The following is a 13,819-nucleotide window of genomic DNA, read 5'->3' as shown; positions in this document are numbered from 1 at the left end:
CATACCAGATAATACAATTAAATCGGTAGAAGTAAAAACAGCATTTCTATGTGTTTTTAAAAATTGCGCGAAATACCTTTCGGCATATTTAGCATTCTCAATACTCGCAAAGCTAAAAAGCATATCAGAATTCTCGCAATAATTTCTTGAGAAAGCATGCTGGCATCAGCAGACCGTTTGTCAGGGCAATAGTCAATGAGCAAAAATCTTTCAAACTATTTTTCCGTAAAAAGCGTAATATATTCGAGTCAAAGAAACATTTGCCATAGGAGAGAATGCGTAAGGGCAACGTACCAACTTCATCAAATTCAATTGACCTTTGTATTTATTTGTTAATTCCATTAGCTCAGAGAAAGTTGGTTCGATTGGGAATTTAATACTTTTGCTGTCTCTTATTGTCGCTTCCAGGTTCTCGATGTAATTGCGCTCTATATTTTCACTAACCAATTCATCCAGATGATCTTTAATTTTAATAATTTCAGCTATGTGAGCTAAATGCAATTCTAACGTTGTCCATAGTTCGGAGAGATAAGCAAAATGCGGCTGGAAATAGTAAATTTAAAGACAAAAATCATTTTGCCCATATAAAATGCATCGAGTCTTACGAATATCAGTTCGGATTCGACGGCAGAACGAAATTTTACGATTTCATTTATCTTATTTACAACGCAGTCGAACTTCTTCTCATTGACATCAATTAAGTATTGAGTCTTGTTAAATATTGTTTGCTAATGGATCAGATAGCGCCTTTTAACCTTTTGCTCGTTGACATCGAGAACGATAAGGCCCGCGAAGCACTCATTGCCTTTCGCTATCAATTTAATCGCCCGGTCTATACTTGCCTTTATAGCTTCTTTGACATTCTTCTTAGCCATCGCTAGATCGGAAAAGACTTTAAAGGCCGAAAAGGATATTTTGGAATGTGTTAGTTCTTTAAATAATAATTATACACACATACTGTCTCGAACACATTCCGGATCGCCTTGAAAAGCATGATCGTTGAATATTAATATGCCGCATACAATGGCCCCTAAACGTTGCAAACGATTGTATTTCTTTTTTAATATATAATTTTGTAGATCCTTTTTGCCTATAATGCTGTTCAAACTCTCTTCGGTTTTCTTTAGCAGCTAAAGTAAATGTATCATCAATTATGGGACGAATAATATGAGTTCAATTGTTACACTTCCCTTACCACGTGATCCTTCGGCGATACTACTACTACTATGCGTGGAAGCTTAGTTTTGTTAAGTTTCATGACTTTTTTGTAAATGGAAAAATTCATAAGAGAGAAAGAGATGTACGAGAAAGATTAATTGAAATCTTGAATGTGGCAACTGCCGACTATCGCGCATAGTTCCAGTATAATTCATGTTCTGATTATGAATTTAATTATCCCATTCCACAGTTACTTCCGTTAAAAAAAATGAGTGCACATAAATTACTCCCGCTTAATTTGCTCAATTTTGTTGTTAAACAAAAATTTTTATTTTTGAGTTTTTTGAATTTTTTTTTAGATATTTTGTGATTTCTTCAATTTTTCACCGCGTTTAATTTTTTTTGCAACTTGCTCGCTCGGAAGTGATACCGATTACATGTGATATACATAAATTCATTTTCTTTTTCAAGTCTTCAAAGTAAATATCACTGAGATGCTTTGTAATTTCCGGATCGCAAGATCTCCAAGCCCCATCGGGAACGCAAGCCACCTGGCCATTCGCAACGTTCCGTCACAAATTGCATCCACATCTGTGCAAATGTGATAATACCTAAAGCCAATTCTAGTTGGTCCTGAGCTTGGCTTGCCATAATGCGTGCAAGTGTACAAGTTATAAACATTTCTTTATTTTGAACAGCACATAATTACAATTGAAGATCGAAGTTGAGGATTTATGTAGCCCTACAAGTTTGTGGTGGCCATCTTCAGGGTTTCATTATTTTCGGTGATGTACAGCATTAGGGATGAAAAAAACTGTCGCCCGCGAATTTGTTGGCAAGATTCTACAGTCTAAAGTTTGAAACATTCTCTCCGCACCCTGTATTGAGAAGCGAGTTTCCGACTTTTCACAATAAACAAAAGTGATGCATTGCTTTTCTCAATATAAAAATAAAATTCCTCCTCACTTATGCGCACGTAATCAAATTTTAAGAATTTTTATTTTTTTTATTAAAACTACATACATACAATTATGCACACGCACTTCTCACATAATTTATGTTACGTTATAACTTTTATGATATCTTAGAAATGTTTATTTTATATTTATTGTATATAAATCTGTTTGTTTTTAATTCGTTTCTCTCTTGTCGTGTATTTCAAATACTTTTCGATATAAAATTAAATAAATTATTTTTTTAATAAAAATAAAACCAAAAACCTAAATTATATTAAAAAATGAAAACATACAGGATCTACGTGACATGGACATAACATAACATAACATATTTTCCATTCTTAATTTAGTTTTGATGTCGGTTTGAAACAATATATAGAGTAAATTAAGAATCGTTGCTCTCCATATTTTATTCAAGCAAATATTATTAGTATTATTAGTTTTCATATATATATATTTTTTATATATATAAATAATTATGTTTGTAATAAAAAGTCTGCATATAATTATTTTCATTTCGTTAAAAATCAAATATTTATATTTTTTATATATTTTGAATTATGAGAATTTTTTTTATTTTAGACTTTTTAGTTTAGTTTCAAAGTCATTGATAGATACGACAGTCACATCAATACTCTGAAAGGAAAACTTTTGTAAAATCTCTTAAGAGTAATTTTATGCGAAAAGGAAAAGAAAATGAATAGTAAAGAAAAATTCCGAAGTCCATATGCCATTATTTTGTTGTTGTTTTTTTTTTTCTTGATTTTGTTGTAAAAAATAGATAGGTTTGCTTTGCTGTCAGTTAACATCCAACACAAGCTATTATACAAAGTTGTTCTTAACAGCAGCCACTACTTGCTGACCCAGCTTGGCTTCCAGTTCCGGGCAGTGCTGGATACGTCGGGGAATGTTGTTGACCAATTTTAATGCCATTTGCCTGATATTTGCAATAAAATAAGGAACAATCAATATTTACTTATGACTACAAAATTTTTATTAAATAAAAAAATTATTTATCTTTTTTCCATGTGTTCAAGGGTAATTAGCAAATAGTGTAAACAATCGAGTGATTGCAAAATTGCAAAAAAGAAGTTGTTTTTTTCGTTAAGCAGTAATAACTTTCTTTTTATTATTTGTTATATTTCGCTTCCGAAATTTTCCGCGCTTTTTCCATCACTTTCACGATTACTCTACAAAGACAGTACGAAAATTAGTTTTCCCCCTTTTCAATTAAATTAAATCTTCCTTAACGAAAGTTGTTAGAGGTTAAATAGGGTTCAAAGTTCCAAGGAACAAATTTATGGCAATAGAGTAAATTTTTGAAATAATTTTTTGAGTATTGAGTACACGTCCTTTCAAAACGCAGAAGGTTACCTTTGATATAAGATGCAATTGTAATATTAAGGTGGGCGAATTGCCTTTCCACTGCTATTATTTACTACGTGGAGGAAGATGATAAAAAACTACACCTCTGCGATCCCAGCAGACGCATGCATTTCAGATAATCTTTTCACATGCACTCATTGTACTGCCACTTAATTTTACTTATTATGTTATTGCAATTTCGATTTCTCCAAAGATGAGATGACATGACAGATTAATCAAAATAAGATTCCTTTTATTGGCGGACCGGAAGAAAAGTAGTTGTGAACGTCTATTGAAGACTATTTGTTTCACTCTCACCAAAGTATACAAAACTCTATTTTCGTAAGGATGTTAAGTCCCGAAGAGAAAGCGATAAAAAGGCTTTATGGCTTTTGACGTCTGCAGTCAGCAATCTCTTAAATGACGTGATCCATAGGTCCTCTCGGGTGAAGTTGATCGCTTAGAATGTTCGACCATTTCGCGTAAATTTTTCTAAGGGCAGGAATACCATCCAGATAAAGGTCTTGGTTTCAAATATAGACGTCTGGAGTATTTACTTAAGTTTTTTCTTCAATTTTAGTTATATTAATTCTCCTCATGAGTTCATTTTTTTACGCACGACGGACTTAAATCCATTAATAATATGATTGTAAAGATAACCTGAGCACAATGAAAAGTCCCTTGTCTGGCAAGAATTTTTGCAATCACCCCGGTATCGGTTATAAACAACAGAGCTAATTAGTTGCCAACTTGGAAATTTAATGCTCAAAAACGTAATCACTTACCTCATTATTGATATCGAAAACCCCTTCTTGAATTTTTTCATATATCTCTTTTGCTGTATTAATGAAAGCCTCCTCCACATTTGCTGCAGTGCGAGCTGATGTTTCCATAAATACTAAGCCGTGTTCTCGGGCAAAAGCCTCACCCTCTTCTTTTTTAACTTCTCGGCGTGATTCCAAATCGCTAAAATTGGAAGGAATACGCTTACAATTCGATTTTGCGAATATTGTGTGTTCCTTAATTATCAAATTGATCCTATAACTATTAACATTTACAACATATTATAATAAATAATAACTACTATATAATTACTATATAATGAGGCGCAAGTATTTGTATTAAGGTTATTAATATTAAAAATAAATTATCAAAAATCCGGAGATCAATGAGTTTATAGTGGGGCACAAATTAACTTTCCCACGCGGTAAATAATGCTGCCTTGTTTATTGCATAAGTCAGTATTATTCACGCATAACTTGTGGAACTGAGTAAAAAAGTTATCTTCCGTGGTTGGATGAAATCAATAGATAAAATTTGAACTATTTTTTTTGTAGAGACTATAGTTGGCTAATCGAAATCATCTTTGGATTAAAAATGTACAGCCTCTTGATGAAGGAATTCTAGAGTGCAATGTGCACATTCTTATACCCACAGGCAAAGGATACGCATTATATTCGTTTTATTAAAACAGAGGTAAAACTGCACAGACCGCCTAAAGCATACATAGTCTTGATCAAGAAATAAATTTCTAAAACGATCTAAGAATGTCCGTTTCATTAGTTATATATTTCATATATATATATTTTTGATTCCAAGTTCTAAAATAGGGTTTATTGCCTCTTGTGATGGCCTCGCGCGCAACTTTAAATGCGAACTGTAGCCATGCAAAAGTGCATTTCCAGCTTAATCTTTGTGATGGCGTATGCCAACAATCGATAGAGAACGAAACGTATGAGCTTGGAAAAATCGGCTAGAAATCTTCAAATGACCAACAAAATATGGAATCGTTGTAGCATTTTATACGTTATAGTATATTATAATCTTTCTGCAACTAATGGCAAACTTAAACTGTTCTTGAACGTAATCTTTCTTAGTCGTTAACTGCTAGAAAGAACATCTATTATGCGGGCGTATCAATTACCCCATCAAAGGAATGATTGCACTGAAATTTTCGCAAAAGCTATATCTATTGTTGTATAGGAGAGTTCCGAGTAGTTCATGCTCGTTTTAAATTGGTGTATCCATTAACAAAACACATGTATGCCACATTCCAGCCAGCACTCTGAGCGTACAAGAATGAATGGCTCAACGAACGTGGAAAAGTAGATTTTGTATCTAAGGCCGCTCAAAAGTATATTCACAATCGGTGAGCATATTTATTAGTGTTGCAAACGGTAAGACAAACTTAATATATCGCCCAACCTCAGCTATTAATATATATAACATATCAATAAATGACGGACTGTGTATTTTAAATGCACAAATGCATTTTTAAATTTAATTTAGGTTAAAAAAAGATTTGCGTGTTGCATTATAAGCGCGCTACATTACTCGCTATATTGTATCTCGAAAGCTCTATTTATTTATGCCAGACTGCATAATTAGGTTAATTACATTTCACTTGATCACGCAAAAACTGCGTTAACACATATCAATAGCTGCTGCATAAGACGACGTGAACGAGATAAGGAAGAAAAAAATCATGGTGGTTTTGTGCGTTTATACATTTAAGGAATTAACAGTAGGCATAATTTTACTTGTATCTTTCTCTTGCAATTTTTGATTTACCTTTTATTGCCTATCAGCATTATAACCATATTTGAGTTTGAATGTTGCCTGGCATCCTCTAGCCATGTAGTTAAGTGATTAAACGTATCACGTCTTGTGATATCGTAAACCAGTAAAGCACCAGCGGCTCCACGATAGTATGAACGTGTTATAGATCTAAATGCTTCCTGTCCGGCGGTATCCCAAATTTGTAATTTAATCTGTTTACCATCTATTGTTATCATACGGGCTCCAAATTCTACACCAATTGTTAAATCGTGCACAGGCTGGAAACGTTTATCGGTGAATTGCAACAATAGACATGATTTACCAACACCTTAAGGGGAAGAGAAAAACAATATAGTAATTTTCATATACTCAATGGTAACTTTTGGAAATTTAAATTCATTTTAAAAAGTAATTTCTTTTTAAAGGTTTCGTTAACCTCTAAGAGTATTTTGATTCGGCCAAGCCCACCTTTTCGACGCAGTTATTACTCAGACACTTGAAATACGCACTGAATGCACAAGTAAAACGGTTCGCGCACCACCTTTTGTTTTAACTTAGTTAGTTAAGCCACTTATTTCAAAATAATAAACAATGAACGCAATAAAGCAATGAACGTACCATGCATCGTATCAGAAAAAGGGATTGGCTTTTTTTTTTAAACCTACCTAGTTCTATCCACTCAGAGAAATAAATATGAAATAACGTGGAAACAATTCCAATTAATCTTTTTCCACTGCCTACGAAATCGTTTATAAAGGTAAAAAAGTCATGCAAGCGTGAAGGGACTTAATGACTCCGTATTCGAGTATGCATACAAGTTCGTAAAGGCTAAAACGAATAAACACATAACCCTCGTATAGTACGACGGCTTTAATACGGTTTGCAAATTAGGAGATATACTTCCTTCTACCGTCAGTAATAATGTGAATAATAATGCAATCTGCCAAGCCAAAAAACTTTAAAAACCCTAATGTGTGACTAATGTTTTTATTAATGTTTGCTGTATCAACAGCAAGAAAAAGAAATAATTAAAAAGAAATATCATCAGCGTTATAATCAATTGATCATGTCTGTCTGCCGGGATATTATTGCATTTCGTCAACTTCAAGGTTGTCCGTCCTACCCAGAACCATAATGTTCTGCACTATACGGTGGTTACTTATACCACATTCAGTTTCGCTATGTCAGTTTTGCTGTCCTGTTGGGGCTGGGCAATTTAGTACCTTCATATTTCTTTAATTTATTTAACACAATACTAATATAACATATCTTTAAATATGATTTTGCAAGTAATCAAGTCACTAAAGTAAAGCAGCGAACGTAGTAAAAAAATACCTCTTAATAGATGTTATTAAAACACTGAAGGGCCAGGCTTTCCTACCACATCAAAATGTAACTTATTACAACTTGATTACACGAAACGGCGAAAAGGTTGAAAACAACCCTACCTCTCATTGCTTATGGAGCATATAAATATGAAAATTTCTCTGACCATATATCATAAACGCATACATTAACAAGTATTGATTTTTCCTAGATAACTCTTTATCTGGTAACGTATATGAATAAACACCTTTTGCTATAGCAAACAAATGTTAAAATAATAATTTTGCATAATTATTTTCTTTTTAAAACTGACACAAAAAAAATCTTTCTTAATTAGGATCACGCTTGTTCGGATTTCTACTTAAAAAAACAAAAAAACACCATACATTACCTGTATCACCAATAATAATGTATTTGAATAAATAGGCGTAAGACATTTTAATTAATTTTCTTTGGAAACAGTATAATCCAATATATATATTTATAAGTTGGCTATTTATCACAAAATGCAAATATTTTCTCTTTATAATTACTGTTTTTCTTCTTTTGTTCTACAATATAATTTTCTCGCTACGCAATTCGTTTTAGTTTCCTTTAACTTTATTTTCTGTTTTCTTTGTACTTATGTGTATTATTGCCAAGAGTCCAATTTAATGCAAATTAAAACATATGATTGCCTAAAAGTAGGAACAGACATTTGAATTTATTCAAAAGAGAAAAAGTATTACAGAAAATGACATTATTTAATGAATAATTTTATTCATTTTACATTAATTTTTCCTTTTAATTTTTTTTTTTTTAAATATTATTATTATTATTATTATTATTATTATAAACTCAGCCAGAGAATAAATTCTAAGACTAAAGTCTTAAAGCACTAGCATCTAAGGCTTTCGGCTTTATTAAAAACTCTACCGCACTTGAGATTTGAACCCACGACCATTGAGTTGGTGGTCGAGACTCTTGCCTACTCGGCCACTCAGATTTAAGCCTTTGCTTTGCTTTTCGTTAGACATTTTTATTTTAAGAACTTTTTCTAGAACAAAATTATCTTTCTTGAGGAAGCGGTATCGAGGCATGCAATTGGCCACTTGTTTAGAAATCTTTGTTTTGATTTTTGTTGTTTACAATTTTTATATATTTTTCTCTTAACAACAGTATTCAATCGAATAAATTACGAAACAATTTAACTATCTTATTTCTATCATGTATATTATACTATCATATATATTAATTTTGTTATTACGATCTTTTCTTTGTATTACATCAGAAAATATGTCCAGTATATTAAAAATATACGGCTGTTGAATAAAAAAAAAAAAAATGTTAGAAAATGTATAGATATAAATCTATTTTCTTCTACACATATGCTGACAATGTACCATAGAACATAAGATAATGACAAGGCTTCCTTACATATTACCGTTCATTAGAATTGGCATTTTTCTAACTACATACTTCCTTTTCATTACGTCGGCTATTACTTTTGAAAATCCTAAAATTTTATTGCTGCTTACTGATCATAAATCGTTTAAATCACATATAGTGCTTGTTTGAAATCGTAAATGAATCTAAATATTTCTATTTTTACAAATATGGGCTTTAAAGGCAAGTAACTAAAGCAATAAAAATTAGTGAATTCAATACATAAGTATGTTGCTTCTTTGCAAATAAACTAAAATAAGTTGCCCTTTTCTTTGATAGTGTGAATATAGAAATATAAAAACTCTAACACACCTACCGATTAACGCTGATACAAATATTTTTAGTTCTCGTTTTTTTATTTGAAATATTTTCATGTTTTTATTTCTTTTATAAGTTGGCATCATTGCGCCAATCAAAAGAGAAAACGAGAAAAACTGCCTTAAACTAAGAAGAGTTTTTCTCTTGTGTGTACTGAAGTAATTTGTATTTTATAAAATTATTGATTAAATGAGTTTTTTTTTTTGTCTACAATTTTTACAACACATAAAATCACACCAAAATCTCTATAGGATTCATATATAATTTGAATAAAAAGTAAAAATATATTTGAGACAACACACATAAAACAAGCCGTCCGTCACGCATATCGTGAGGGCCAGAGTGTGGAAGGTGTGAAAGTATTAAATTGAAAGGAAAACATGAAGATGGCCGACGGTACGACTATTGTGCGTAGAAATAGACCAGGAACCAAAGCAAAGGTAAACTTATTTTAGGATTATTCTTTATGTGGCAAAAAAGTACGTATTTGACTTTTTGCATTTTAGGATTTTTGCCGTTGGCCCGATGAACCGTTAGAAGAAATGGACAGCACACTAGCTGTACAACAGTATATACAACAATTAATTAAACGAGATCCTTCGAATGTTGAATTAATATTAACAATGCCAGAAGCTCAAGATGAGGGTGTTTGGAAATATGAACATCTCAGGTGAATTTTATATGAAGAAAGGGAAATTAATTGTTTACTTACGTACTCCATCCTTTGTTTTTCTCAGACAATTTTGCATGGAATTAAACGGTTTAGCCGTACGTTTACAAAAACAATGTTCACCATCAACATGCACTCAAATGACTGCCACTGATCAGTGGATATTTTTGTGTGCGGCACATAAAACGCCTAAAGAATGTCCCGCCATCGATTATACACGTCATACATTGGATGGCGCTGCCTGTTTATTAAATAGTAATAAATATTTCCCCAGCAGGTAAGTAGCAATATAGGTAAAATTTATTAAAAAATTCTCAAATCTCATTCTTCAAACCATTCATTTTTTTGGGCGTGGTTTATAATTGGCTTTAAATTGCAGTTAGCGGGACTTAAACTGAATCTTAGGTTCGGCACTCACCCCCCAAGTAAACATGTAAACATTTTGCACATTGAAATCCTAGTATTTGTTTCATGCCAACTATTTTAGCATCAAAAGGGGGTTTAAAAAAAACCGCAGACGGTACGCAAAATTTTAGATTGATATTTTTCATAAAGGTTTCAGGCAGTTTACAATAATGTATTAAAATTTTTTTTGCAATTGTTTATCAATTATTGGCGGCTTTGTAAGCAAGAAAATATTTGTTTAGGTAACGAATTGTACTTATTCACTTAGCACCACTGTCCCCTTTTACCGCATGCGGTCCTATCTCATTCTTTTCTACTTTTTTCTCGTTGAAGTAGAAATATTGCCAAAGAGTGTGCTGAGAGAAGTCTAAATTTGAATAAAAAAAAGCAAAAACAATATACGCGTCAGTGTACCAAATTTCATCAAAATATCTAAAAAATTGCGGGCTGTAGGTTAAACACAAGAAAACAAAGCAGATGAAGAAATTGATTCCGAATCGGTCGGTATAGTAAAAGATAAATTTATTTCAATTACTTCGGGGTATCGCATACATCTGCGCAAAGTTGATGTGCCCTTGTATCTCAAGTGGCGTAGAGTAAGAAAACTTCCGAATCCAAAGGATGAAACCTGGTGTCTCATTTATATGAATAATTTCGAGCCGCTTTAATATAGAAACTGATTTTGACTGTTTTGAATGAAGTAATAATAAAAACTCATTAATATTCGTCGTGAAAAGATGAGACTAGACGCAGATTGATCTGTATAGGCCAACTAAGTTTTTATTAGTAAGATCTGAAACTCTTTTCCATTAGAGCTACGCGACACCATAAAACATGTAATCATTCGGAATTATTGTATTATTTTGACGATATTTTTCATCTATTATGGAAATTGCAGTAAGATCAAATTGAATTGGGATAAATATGTATACACATATATAAATGTACATATACTACTAGAAGTACTTTTATAGATCTTTTCTAAATAAATATTATACATTAACGGCAATAATGTCGTATGCATTCTCGTTATAAAGACGTTTATCAAATTGGTGAGAAGGTCGTGTTGTCAAGTACATGGCCATTAACAACAAATTGTTGAGAGTATAAAAGACTGTTGGGATTTTTTAGTGGTTACTTCTTTCATTACTTTTACATTCTTAGGGTACGAGAATTAAAGTAGAAAGTAGAAATTTATCGCAGATCAATGACCTATTGCACATACTTTAAGTTTGTATGTCAGTTTCTCTTAAAATATTCAAAGGTAGATTATAATTTTTAATCTCTAGCAGGAATGGATCTAGCCATGGTTAGAGAGCCATGTAAAAACCAAGGCAAAAATGACTCTAATCAACCCAATGAGCCCAAGCTTTCAGTTACCAACGGTTTGAGGTTTAAGAGGCTTATTATCAACGATTAGCTTAATAGCGCAATATTTGTTTAGAATAACTTGCCAAAATTGTAAAACCCTTTAAAAGAAATTTGTAATGCCCGAGAAGGTTCGCCGTCGTTTCTTGTAGATTGCGCGTGAAGTCATTTACTTTGAATTTAGAAATTGTGTGGCAAACGCACACAAGACGGCACAAAAAGAAGAAAGATTTCAGTTAGCTTCAAGCAAAATGCTATACTAACTTACTTTCTCTTAATAATAATAATAATGTGTTATGTATACTAAAACAATAAGGCAACAAAAGAAAAAGAGCAATGGAAATGAATATTTATTATCGATAAAAAACAATTGTATTTGACTATACATACTGTCTGCGTGAATCGACATCATAACACCTAAGCTTGATTTTTATGGGGGTTATGTAATTTCCCCATTCATTCACTTCGAGCGCCGATCACTTCTCTTAGACGAAAGTGTGAGTAAATCTATTTTTGTTGAAGTAAATAGCTTTCAATACCGTAAACTTCATTCAATTTAGTGAGATTTGCACAAAAAAACATTGTGTTAATGATTAGCATAAAATAATAATAATAATCGTTTTTTAAATTTTTCTTTCATTTTTCATTTAAGGGTTTCAATAAAAGAATCGTCAGTCACCAAGTTGGGTTCGGTATGCCGTCGTGTTTACAGAATTTTTTCGCATGCTTATTTCCATCATCGACGTATATTTGATGAATTCGAAGCCGAAACTTATTTATGTCATCGTTTTACGCATTTTGTCACCAAATATAATCTCATGTCTAAGGAGAATCTTATCGTACCAATTAATGAGGAGGAGAATAATGCAACACCCGGTGAAAGTGAAGCTTAAAAGTTTTTTCAAAACTACAATACAAATTGCATATATCATTCAATATATAGGCGACATAGAAAAAGAAAACGACAAACTTTAGTGCTGGTGCACTGGTTATAAAAAAAGAAAAAAATATATAAACCATTCTCCTTGTCATATACACGCATATATATATATATAGAGAGAACCAATCAACCAATATTAAGTTATGAGAAACCTAAAGGACATCACAAAGGCACACATAAACCTAATATAGTAAAACGAAAATTATTTAAAATAAATGAGCAAACACAAACACTCACGCATCGGAAATGTTTATATATTCTCCACTAATAAAAAGAAGTCATTAATTGGTTTATAAAAAGAAAAAAGTTACGAAATAGGTAAAACCTTCATTATTATGCAAAAGGGAATAATTATATTATATATAGAAAAGTGTATACAACAATCATAAGCGAGAATTTCATAAAACATTACATTTAATTAATATTCATAACAACAAAAAAAAAAAAGAAGAAAAACTCTTACATACGGAAAAGAATTATAAAAAAGAAAGAAGATAATAAAAGTCTATCAATATATAAGCAACTGTAAAATGAGGCGTATTTCCATAACCATAATTTTTTTATATAACAAAAAAAGAAAAACTAATATCTTATTTTGATTATAATCAAATCAAATCCTTAACACATCGTAGCACGTGTTTTTTTTTATACACGAACAGCTTCTATGTATTCGAGCTTAGATTAGATGTTTGCTAAAAGAAAGCCAAAGTTTCAGAAGAACAATGGCCAAGCCTTCGATATGAATTACGATGAAATGCATAATTTTTTAGAAGTGATGCTTCCAATCGGAGAGTTTGAAATGAAGGAATGAAGAACTGTTCGTAAGTCTCAAAACATAATCCAACCATTGCCTACTAGATCTCCTTGTCGCCGAACTACTTTTTACTCGGCAAAACGAGTTTAGATAGTCTTTATATTCATTAAAATTGCGCCAAATAAGTTCACCTTGTAATGATATTCTCCTTTATTTTCCTCTTGAATATACTCTTCGATGCCAATTTTTCACTCGAACGAATTTTCATTCGACACTGACAAAAATGCAATACATTGTCGGCAGTTATAAACACAACTCAGTCCGGAATATTTTAAAGGCGATGCTACAGATGATACAAATTATCTTGAAATATGTCGTTTAAAAGTAAAATTACATCAAGACAGCTCTAATTAATTCATTTTAAAGTCGATACTAAGGAATAATAAAGAAACGCTGTAAACGTGACTTGAAAGCAGTAAAAGCATGGCTGATGGAGGCCGGATACGAATAACTGCTTTTATTATTGTTGGTGTTCTATGGAAGGTAAACGTTGAAAATCAGTTGATTAAAAATAC

General features: G+C 31.9%; 2 protein-coding genes and 1 pseudogene across 2 annotated transcripts; 1 reads left to right on the top strand and 2 right to left on the bottom strand.

Annotated features, from left to right (window-relative positions):
- The window catches only part of LOC119641301, a 13,621-nt pseudogene extending 12,363 nt beyond the window's left edge, over positions 1-1,258 (bottom strand).
- A 1,603-nt stretch (positions 1,259-2,861) lies between these two features.
- On the bottom strand, positions 2,862-7,801 carry LOC119641264 (ras-related protein Rab-2A). The gene is made up of 4 exons (XM_038039857.1): positions 7,756-7,801; positions 6,051-6,366; positions 4,265-4,445; positions 2,862-3,051 (listed from the first exon to the last, which is right to left on the bottom strand). The coding sequence occupies exons 1-4, from the start codon at positions 7,799-7,801 to the stop codon at positions 2,953-2,955; spliced, it is 642 nt and encodes a 213-aa protein (XP_037895785.1). The 3' UTR covers positions 2,862-2,952.
- A 1,396-nt stretch (positions 7,802-9,197) lies between these two features.
- Positions 9,198-12,887, top strand: LOC119641189 (MOB kinase activator-like 4). Its single transcript, XM_038039716.1, has 4 exons — positions 9,198-9,547; positions 9,614-9,777; positions 9,845-10,054; positions 12,203-12,887. The coding sequence occupies exons 1-4, from the start codon at positions 9,488-9,490 to the stop codon at positions 12,441-12,443; spliced, it is 675 nt and encodes a 224-aa protein (XP_037895644.1). The 5' UTR covers positions 9,198-9,487; the 3' UTR covers positions 12,444-12,887.
- The last annotated feature ends 932 nt before the right edge of the window (positions 12,888-13,819 follow it).

Source organism: Glossina fuscipes, unplaced genomic scaffold, assembly GCF_014805625.2.
Source record: "Glossina fuscipes isolate IAEA_lab_2018 unplaced genomic scaffold, Yale_Gfus_2 147, whole genome shotgun sequence".
Lineage (NCBI taxonomy): Eukaryota > Metazoa > Arthropoda > Insecta > Diptera > Glossinidae > Glossina > Glossina fuscipes.
Note: the sequence above shows the minus strand (reverse complement) of the source record. Positions and strands in the feature narration are given on the sequence as shown.

What these genes read in the sequence shown, in the direction of transcription:
- LOC119641264 (XM_038039857.1), bottom strand. Translation starts at nt 7,801, where the DNA reads ATGTCTTACGCCTATTTATTCAAATACATTATTATTGGTGATACAG. An exon ending in CATTATTATTGGTGATACAG is followed by an intron (nt 6,367 to 7,755) that starts GTAATGTATGGT and finishes CTTCCCCTTAAG; the next exon opens with GTGTTGGTAAATCATGTCTA. An exon ending in TTTTCGATATCAATAATGAG is followed by an intron (nt 3,052 to 4,264) that starts GTAAGTGATTAC and finishes TGCAAATATCAG; the next exon opens with GCAAATGGCATTAAAATTGG.
- LOC119641189 (XM_038039716.1), top strand. Translation starts at nt 9,488, where the DNA reads ATGAAGATGGCCGACGGTACGACTATTGTGCGTAGAAATAGACCAGGA. An exon ending in GACCAGGAACCAAAGCAAAG is followed by an intron (nt 9,548 to 9,613) that starts GTAAACTTATTT and finishes TTTGCATTTTAG; the next exon opens with GATTTTTGCCGTTGGCCCGA. An exon ending in AATAAATATTTCCCCAGCAG is followed by an intron (nt 10,055 to 12,202) that starts GTAAGTAGCAAT and finishes TTTTCATTTAAG; the next exon opens with GGTTTCAATAAAAGAATCGT.